Raw genomic sequence first — 9,999 nt, 5'->3', positions numbered from 1 at the left:
ACAGGTATGGCAGACTAAACCTTCTCGCTCATGCTATATGGCTTCATATAACATTTGTCAGCACTGACTGGAGGAAATCTGTTTGTCTTTTAGGTTTTCCACTAAGTCATGGTTGTCTCAGACATGTGCAGTGTGTCACAAGAACATGATGTTCGGTGTTAAGTGCAAACACTGCAAGTAAGTCGAGTTGTAAACCCCAATGTTATAGCACCTATTTTTTTCATCAACAGAATCTACTAATGATCCTTTTCTCACTATCAGGTTGAAGTGCCACAACAAGTGTACCAAAGACGCTCCTCAGTGCCATCTACCCTTTCGAAGTATGACTTTGTCGACTTTATTAAACAACAACCCCAAATATTTCTTAATAGCATGTTTAGAATCAAACACTGTTTAGAGTTTTGCCCCTCAGTAAATGGGCAGAAAGAACACATCAGTCTCAGGTCATATAGATCTCAACATGCTCGCAATTAGACTTCAGTCCTCTCAGTGACCAGAGATTGACATGTTCTTTTTGTGAAGATATTGCAAATATTTTTGGATTTTTGTTCTTTTCCCTTCATACTGGTGGATGTTCTAGACCTGCTCTCACTCAACAAAAATAAGATTACCATAGTTTTTTTTTTCCATCTTTCTGCTTTCTTTTTCTGCACTTTCCAGTTTCAAAAATCAGAAGAACAGAGTCAGTCCCATCAGACATCAATAACCAGGTCGACCGCCTTCCACATGCCACGCAGTTCGATACATTACCGAAGACGTTGAACAAAAAGGTACGAATGACGCCACCCAGCATTATGAAATGTTTAGTTCATAGCACTTTGTCAGTGGGTGCCAGGTTCACGAGGCTAATCACACCTCCTCCGATATCGTTGAAGTTGGTCCTTAAGTTCGTTGTACTCTCTGGTAGCTTCAGAGTGGCTCCTGTTTTGCTCTTCCCCCCAGGAGCAGCTTCCGTCTGTCAGTCAGCCAGACTCCAGCAGTAACCCCTCCTCCACCACATCCTCTACGCCTTCCTCCCCTGCTGCGTTCTGCCAGAGCAACCCCCCCAGCGCCACACCGCCCCCCAACCCCTCGCCCAAAGGGCTGCGTGACAGCCGCTTCAGCTTCCCAGGTCGGTGACTTTGGTGCGGACTACGATCTGCTGATTATTTCCACATGTCGCTCTAAAATAATGTCTTAACTTTGGTTAAGACTTGGTTAAGATTTGAGTTTTTAACTCCTTACCATTTTTCTAAGATTTATATGATGTTGATTGATTCTGTTGTATTATTTACATACATTGAGCTAGTGAGGTGACACAAATGTATTTTATTAATGTTTACAGATTTGTACATACATATTCACTAAAACTTAAACCCAATCCGTAATAATGCCAGTCTTAGCCAAAATATCTTTGTTTAGTACTTATTACATGAGCATCATTATCTCTCTGTCAGAAAGCTGCTTGATTTGAGGATATCCCAATGTCCTGATATCAGCACACATTAATAATGGCACCTTTTGTATGGAAAAATCCAAACTCTTCTTGCTCTATAAGCAATTTATTTAATAGTTAATGAAACAGTATCCTGCATGATGGAGGCTAATGGAATATGTCAGTTACTGAAGTAATATAGTTAATGGAATAACACAGTTAGTAATCCCCTGCCCCACCAACACTAGCAGTAACTGAACTGGATGTGAAGATGCTTATTAGGCAGAGGGGCAGCTAACCCAGAGTTATGGATGTTTCTCTGACTGCTCACGCTCCTTCCACTCTACGTTTGGCTGTTTTTTTTCCACTCCGTCCTGATCATTATCTGCCTACTATGTTCAGGTCAGACAAGGGTTTTTCTTCGCTGGTGAGTCATGTAACACCTGGATATCACCCCTTTCCAATTACTGACCTAGTTAGGTTTCTACGGAAAATGGCTTTAAGCCACCTTCTTTATGCCCTGGGTTCTGTGCTGGTGTTTAACGCCTCCTTCTGGACACAATGATTCATTGCTTTCAGAGTGTCATCATGGGGACGTGAACGTTGTTGTTTGCATGGAATAATATTGACCCTGTTTCTAGAGATTTTTCTTTTCTTTTCTTTTTTTCTTTTTAACTTGTTTTAAGTAACATTACAAATAGAAATCCCATAGAGCATTTGGCTTTTGTCATGGGTTTTCTTATTAAGACTGTGAACACAGCATTCCGATGTTCATAAAGGTTTTCATTTGAAATCTAAATGTCCACATCACTGCCTTTCCTTCCAGACGTGTCTCATTCCCCACATCCAGATGGCTCTCAGGACTCAGGGTAAGGCCTGTAACTTTCCTGCCATTTTAGCCTACTGTTTTTGAGTGGAACAAATATGTCCTCTACATTCCCTGATTTTGGACACTCTAGCTAATCAGGGAGCACTACAATCAGGATACATCACCATGTGCAGATATTATGGCGTCCTTACTCTTACCCACAAGGCACCCTCTCATGCCCAGTGCACAGGCAGCATGTACAAAACCAATATAATGTGCACAGGTGCCAAAATTCAAAGTAACAGCACTAACTGCCCAGAGGTTGTTTATGTCCTGTTTATGTTTATTTAATGTCAGATATCTGGATATAGGAACTGACATTCATAATACAGAAATTGAAAAGAGGACCAAGACAGAGCAGAGGATGGCTCACAGATGCTATGAATCTAATGTCCTCTTTCGCTTCCAGGGAGAAGGAGCAGGCCAGTGAGCAGAGCTTGCAGACAGCCAGGCTGGAGGATGCAGTGGTGAGTGTTGGAGAAGACGAGTCTCTCAGTACACTAGGCAGAGAGCAGTGTGGAAACAAATGTTCTCCTGACTTAGGGAGGTGGGGGGAATGTTCTGTATTCTCCAACAAGGCTGTAGTTCAGTTACAGCACAGAATGCTACTTGAGCGTCTTGGTCCTTCAGTTTTGGAGAGGCCAACCACTGCATAGTTTCTTATCTGTTCCTGCCTTGTCCTCTTGATGGATCTCCTTGGCCAGTAATGATATGACGCAGCTGTGTGGGTCACAAAGTCAGTACTGTAGCCTCCCTTGACTTGAGCTACACAACCCGCCCATGTGTGAACGATTAGTTCCGAGGAATTGTGCAAACTTTCTTGTTTTCAAACACGCCAGTCCAGCCCATAGACTGGGCTTCCTTTGGACACAACACAGCTTAAAACAAACCCTTGTTGAGTTATAATGCTTTCACATGCTTTGCCCAAGAACACGGACAGCAAGGAGTATCCGCCGAAGAACAAAAGGTCGGAGGAAGAAGAGGAAGAGGAGGAAGAAGAGGCCACCTCGGAAGTGGAAGACGAAGGGGAGGAAGATGAGCTGGACGAGCTGCCGTCCCTGCGGGACCCGTGGAAGGGCCCCATCTCGCGCAAGCACAGCCAGACCAGCGTCTACTTGCAGGAGTGGGACGTGCCATTCGAGCAGTTGGAGCTGGGCGAGCTCATCGGCAAGGGCCGCTGGGGGCGGGTGCACCGGGGCCGCTGGCACGGAGAGGTGGCCGTCCGTCTGCTGGAGATCGACGGCAACAACCAGGGCCACCTGAAGCTCTTCAAAAAGGAGGTGATGAACTACCGGCAGACGCGGCACGAGAACGTGGTGCTGTTCATGGGAGCCTGCATGAACCCGCCACAGCTGGCCATCATAACGAGGTGAGGACATAATGAGTCTGCTGAGAGGGGGGTGATTATAGTGTTGAGATTTGTTTGTATTATATTAAAGGGGGGGGTGTAATCTGCTTAAACCCAAAAACACAAGTTACTTGAACTTGTTAGGAATAGAATGGTAACATTTTATGATCTGCATGGCTATTTTGAAGTGGGTTTCATCATTTTATTTTTGGATTTAATCTTTTTAATCTTGCACATGTTCATAATTTGTTACTGACAGTTTCTGCAAGGGCCGGACGTTGTTCTCCGTTGTCAGGGATTCGAAAAATACATTGGACATCAACAAAACCAGGCAAATTGCTCAAGAAATTGTAAAGGTATAACTATGTGTCTGTCTCTTGTACGCATGTCTGGACTGTCTCCTTCACAATAGGGTGATCGTTCTTGTTTTTTGTTTTGTTTTGTTTTTTTCTTATAGGGGATGGGCTACCTTCATGCAAAGGACATTGTGCACAAGGATTTAAAATCCAAGAATGTGTTTTATGACTCAAACAAAGTGGTCATCACAGATTTTGGTCTATTTGGCATGTCTGGAGTAGTGCAAGAGGATAGGTAAAGAGCCTAATGTGTTGAGTCGTCATTCTGATCAGTGTTTTAGATGTACTGCACTCGCATGAAAATCAGTAGCCAAGAAACCGCGTGTGTGTGTGCGTGTGCTTCCAGGCGAGAGAATGAGCTGAAGCTACCGCGAGGCTGGATCTACTACCTGGCTCCTGAGGTCGTGCAGAGGCTGTGTCCTGGGAACGAGCAGGACCGATTACCTTTCTCCAAAGCTGCCGACGTTTACGCCTTTGGGTAACGACCACACCCAGCCATTTCCCTTTCCTGCATTCTAAGCATGGGGCTGTGTGGTGACCCAGCAGTCTCCCAGCTCAGATAAAGCCAAGATGACAAGTCCAAAAACCTTTGGTCATTTCTTTTAGACCTAGTATTATTTGAGGGACCACAATTTCAAAATAACCTATGAAAATGGCACTTAATTCCCCTGTCCACAACCCCCCCCCCAAATATATTAATATTCTGTGCATGCTTATCTCGTAGCACTGTCTGGTACGAGCTGCAGGCGCGAGACTGGCCGCTGGCTAACCAGCCAGCTGAGGTGGCTCTCTGGCAACTGGGGAGTGGTAAAGGTGTCAGACAGCAGTTGGCCCAGGTCAGTCTGGGCAAGGAAGTCACGGTGAGTCCACCACTGCTCTCATAGCCAGGCTCATCACAAGCATTTTGTGCTTTTTATATGTAAAAAATAAAGTGCGAGCTAAACACTTGCTTATAGGACCCATGCAGTGTTTTCTGAACGTTTATATATTGACAACAATTCTAGGAAGGGCTTCCCTCATTTTGCATAGTATACATGTTGGCTAAGATGGCTCCAAACATTCATTCGAGTAGTCGTGATCTTGTACTCTGACCTTGTCAAAGTGCAGCTCGTATCTTACAGTTTAAACTGATCAAAGAGTGCAGCCATTGTAAAACATGTGGAAACATGCTTTTCCTGCAGTAATACTGGCAATAAAGTGCTTAGTTGAATCTGGTGTGTTTGAGCAGGAAAATCACTAACATCTGCAGGACTCCAGCCTCCATGTGACAGGGGTTTCCCAACCCTTAGCCACTGGCTGAGAAGGCTAGCCCATGTAGCATGGCAAAGTTATAGCGTATGGCGTCGCAGATGTGTGCAGATGAACATTAAGCTTATGCTCATTTTACACTGCACTCAATCATTACATCATCGGTTTTTGAAAAAGACCTCTTTACAAACAACCTGAAAAGTATGAGGGGAATGAAGTCACAGTGTTATGTGACTAGGATTGCATTAGCTAAGGCAAAAAGATGCTACATTTGACTGCACTTTTGATGTAAATTTCAAACCACAGACGACCCACTCTAGATTTTTGTGGTCTATATATTGGTTAAATATAATGATCGTAAGACCATAAGTGCCTCTTTTTTTGTGTGTGTGTGTCTGTGTGTGTGTGTTTATTCAAATAATGGCTTACAAATTCAAATAGTCACTTAAATTTGACCATTGCCCATCTGTAAATAATTGCCCATAACCATTTTATGTGCTGTGTAAATGCTTATGTAAAGTTTATAATGTCAACTTTTAATCTTATTAAATGCTACCAAAAAGTTTGAAAGGGAACGAAGAAAACATCTGATCTTTCTAATGATATCTAATCTACATCTATTGTATCAAGAAGTAATGGATCAAAAATGTTACAACTGACCTTGAGGTTTAATGTGCATGATTTTCATATGCTGTCTCTCAGTAACTGTTCAGTATGAGTTAATAATAAGACAAAGAAAAGATTATGATAAGTGTGTAGTATAATAGAGTGATTTTTCTTACATATGTTTATGCTGCCCTTCTCTAGTAGTACAGTAAGTATAACGCATATGCAGTATAGGGACTAGCTCATTTTTATCCACATTAATGTTTTTTTTTATTAACGATAACATTTAAAACAAACAAAAAAATATTTGTTATACACATTGTGTACTATTCATCACTTGAGACTGTGATGATCTTGAGATGAAGTGTCCAAAAAAGGTCTGAATGAGATCAAGCCAGTTGCATGCATAAATAATTGTATCTAAATGCTGAGTACTATGAATGTCTATTGCATATTGCATGTGAGGCATATAAATGCAGGTAGAGTCTTTGATAACAGACTTTATGCTAACTAATTGTGCCCTAAAGGAGATCTTGTCCGCATGCTGGTCCTTTGAGTCGGAGGACAGACCTACGTTCTCTCAGATAGCTGACCTGTTGGACAAACTGCCCAAGCTTAACCGCAGGCTGTCTCACCCGGGCCACTTCTGGAAGTCTGCAGAGTATGTATCCTAGGCCTGTGACCCTGTAGCCCCAGCAGGCTGAGGAAAACTCTTCTCCGGCATGGCTGAAGGAGAACAGGGACTCAGTAGGTGTGAGTTGGGGCAAGCCACTAGAGGCTGGGTTCCTGGTTTTCCAAATATGCTCTAAGGGTTTTTTTAAAGACAGGTGAATCTGAATTCTACTCCATGTGTAGACCACACATGACTTCAACAAAAGGTTGAATCAACAAAACAAGTTAAAATCACCAGTTCAGTAGGTGGTTTTTAAGAGTAGGAAGTAGAATGGTTGCTGGAATGGGATTGAACAAATGCGTGTTTGTGCGCTTTTTTTTTTCTTTTGTTTTTGTTTGTTTTTCTACTGAAGTGTTTAATGTGAGTGATTAGTTTAATCTGACAAAATGTTGTCTTCTTAATATGACATTACCTTGCAGACAGTTCGCAATGTGTTTGTGTGTTTATATATATATGTATATGTATGTGTGTGTGTGTGTGTGTGTGTGTGTGTGTGTGTATATATATGTATATATATATATATGTATATATATATGTATATATATATATGTATATATATATGTATATATATATATGTATATATATATGTATATATATATATATATATGTATATATATATGTATATATATATATATATATATATATATATATATATATATATGAATATATATATATATATATATATATATATATGAATATGAATGAATGAATGAGAGGGAGAAGGTCCTGATTCTCCACATAAGGTGCAGAGTATTATACTCATTGTTTTGAGTACACTATACTCATGTAGAGTCATGCTTCCACTGATTTGTTTGGTGCATTGGATTGACTGAACCTTCAGTTAAGAGTAGATTGGGAATCTAGCCTCAACATCAGTAGTGTGGCTGTTTAAGTAACCACACAATATTTACATATCAGTCATGTCAAGATTAGGGACAAGCTTTTTTAGAAAGCAAAATACAAAAGTCTTGAAAACTGAAAAATCTACACAACCATTAACTAAACGTCTGTCCGTATTTTCTCTACTCTTCCCTTCACTCCCTGTTGTGATTGGCCTTACCGGTGACTTCTTCTAACTTTCTGGACAACCCTCCAACTCCACTTCTCTGCTGCGTCTCAAACTTCTCAACCCAACCCCCCTCAATCCTTTCCATCTTTTTCCTCTGTATCCATCACCTGCTTCTTCCTGCATTGGGAACATGTGGTGCTTTCCGTGTAGCTCCTGGCGTCATCACTGTCTGCGGGATCACTGTAGCAGGGGGGCTCACTCCAACTGCCCCTACATTTACAAATACAATTAGTTCAAAGCTCTGGCAAGCAGGTCTACATATAGTTTCTGTGCTCATATAATTCCTTTATGTACCATTTTCTTTGATGATGAACTTTGGTCAGCTTATGAAGTTTACTGTGTATTCTAGGATCTCTCAATGCAATAAGTGTTACTTTGGTATAAGATTTGATTTGCTGTAGGTTGTTATGGGTGGCGTGCCTCCTCTGCAGATGATTTTCTTTCGTGCTGTCTCTGTTGCTGGCCTCTACTGTTTCCTGGACTAGGATCCAGGAAAGCATGACCCCTGCTGAGCACACCCAGCCCAGCTGCTCTGCTGGGTTCCCTCATAAGCACATGCAGCCCAGCCTCTCTGCTGGATTTCCTGCTAAGCATGGCTGGGTTTAGTTGTGAGAGGGTTCTCTCTTAAAGCTCTCAGATATGCAAGCTTGGCTGCTACACTCCAGTAGGGTGTGCAGTACAAAGGTGCTGCAAACCCTTCCTTCCTGCTGTATTGACTGTCAAAACCAGTAACTCGAATATGTTAATAATAAAAACTGCCATACACATCGCAATGCCCAGCATGACATTTCTTCAGAACTTCCCATCAATGGACAGGAAGTTTTTTTGTGACTTTGTGAAATTGCTGTCTGTTTCCCCATTCTGTTTCCTCTTAATCTTTTCACTGGGGTCATGTAAGTGTTTATTCTGTAAGTGTGTGACTCCTGACCTCATCGTGGGCGAGAGATTCAGCCACAGTGCAGTGCTTCCTTTAGAGCAGAGGTGTCAAAGTCTGGTCCTGGAGACCCAGAATCCAGCAAAATTTAATGAGCAGAGTGTTCACTAAACGTTGCTGGATACTGGCCCTCCAGGACCAGACTTTGATAATCCTGCCTTATGCAAGAAAAACAAGTGTTTTGCGCAGAACCAAGCCACAGAGATTAGTTTCATTGTGTATCTAAAGAGGAAGTAAGAGAAAATAAAAGTGAAGAGGAAGAATTAGCATTTCAGAAATAAATATAGTAACATTTGCTTATACTTGCTTAAATTTACACAAAAAATATTTATGCTAAATGTCACTGTAGAAGAGTACAATGTTAAGATTATTCTGACATACCTGAAATGTGGAGTGTAGGGTTGAGGCGTGTGTGTGTGTGTGTGTGTGTGTGTGTGTGTGTGTGTGTGTGTGTGTGTGTGTGGTTTTTTAGGGCGGTGAATGTGAAGTTCTGGACAATTAGATTGAAATTGTGTTCAAAGATTGCAGTGATTTGAGAATTCACACAATAGCAGATCTTTTATGAGATTTGAAAATATAGATTTTTATTTTTATTTATTATGCAGATAAGATTTCTATGATTATTTGTACAAACTTTTATATGATCGTTTTCATCATAACATTTGGAATAGGTACTTTATTCCGGTTTTATAAATATTAAGGTATGTTATCAAAATTAAATTGTACATTTTGGACTGGTTTGAAGTGTTTTTAATGTCATGTAAGAATTACTATTTTGTACAGCATATCAAATGTGTAAGGATACTTTTTTTTGGTTTGTTTTCAGCTTTGAAAAACAATAAAGACTAATTTTGGTGGAGAAATTCATTGTACAGTGAGTAGGCTTTTCAGTGAAGTCCTCCCATTGTGACTGGGCATCATAGGAAATTCTGAAGAGATTCTGGGATTGTTTGCAAAACAATTGACATTTTCTAATGAATCGCTAAATGATGTTCCTGTTTAAATGTGAACACAGAAATAATCTATGGAATTCATCTGTAAGTGCTGCAAATGTTCTGCAGTGATTTACAGATGTTTAGTGCAAGCACAGGGTTTACTAACTAGTTAAAAACAAGGTGGACACCCTAACACAGAGTTCTATAAATGATGTGGAACTGCAAATTCAGTGGTGTATGTATATAACATTCTGTCGTCAGGTGAGCATCTACCATACAACACAATAATGGATGTTAAATTGTTGAACTGTTTTTATGTAAGTTAAATGTGTTATTTTTAGTTTAACTAATGTGTCCCCGGTTTTTGTTGTGTTCACTTTTTACACTCCCCCCCCCGCGTTAGTTAATCCTTTTCCTGTTGAGAAAATGGTGTTTCCTGGACCTTTCACCACGGACAGAACTACATAGAGAGGTTTCGAAAAGGTCCTTCTGAAGCTCAGTACTCTTTTTCCCGCTTTTCTTTCTTGCTTATGTACTTTCGGACGCTA

General features: G+C 41.0%; 1 protein-coding gene across 6 annotated transcripts in view; it reads left to right on the top strand.

The window, feature by feature from the left end:
- Positions 1-9,383, top strand: part of ksr1b (kinase suppressor of ras 1b) — a 27,225-nt gene extending 17,842 nt beyond the window's left edge. For 5 of the 6 annotated variants that reach the window (XM_027021488.3, XM_027021487.3, XM_027021489.3 and 2 more), the window contains 14 exons: positions 1-4; positions 94-177; positions 262-320; positions 661-770; positions 943-1,111; positions 2,241-2,283; positions 2,692-2,749; positions 3,212-3,651; positions 3,890-3,986; positions 4,088-4,221; positions 4,333-4,464; positions 4,711-4,846; positions 6,368-6,501; positions 7,733-9,383. The exon at positions 1-4 is cut by the window's left edge and continues 57 nt beyond it. In XM_027021488.3, coding sequence (XP_026877289.2) covers positions 1-4; positions 94-177; positions 262-320; positions 661-770; positions 943-1,111; positions 2,241-2,283; positions 2,692-2,749; positions 3,212-3,651; positions 3,890-3,986; positions 4,088-4,221; positions 4,333-4,464; positions 4,711-4,846; positions 6,368-6,501; positions 7,733-7,814 — 1,682 coding nt within the window. In that variant the 3' untranslated portion in view covers positions 7,815-9,383. The remainder of the gene's footprint in view (positions 5-93; positions 178-261; positions 321-660; positions 771-942; positions 1,112-2,240; positions 2,284-2,691; positions 2,750-3,211; positions 3,652-3,889; positions 3,987-4,087; positions 4,222-4,332; positions 4,465-4,710; positions 4,847-6,367; positions 6,502-7,732) is intronic. The other variant, XM_081699672.1, reaches the window with a different exon arrangement.
- Positions 9,384-9,999: the final 616 nt, after the last annotated feature.

Source organism: Electrophorus electricus, chromosome 17 (genome assembly GCF_041902795.1).
Source record: "Electrophorus electricus isolate QZ-2024a chromosome 17, ASM4190279v1, whole genome shotgun sequence".
In the NCBI taxonomy this organism is placed as follows: domain Eukaryota; kingdom Metazoa; phylum Chordata; class Actinopteri; order Gymnotiformes; family Gymnotidae; genus Electrophorus; species Electrophorus electricus.
The sequence above is the reverse complement of the archived record's forward strand: the minus strand, read 5'-3'. Positions and strand labels throughout refer to the sequence as shown.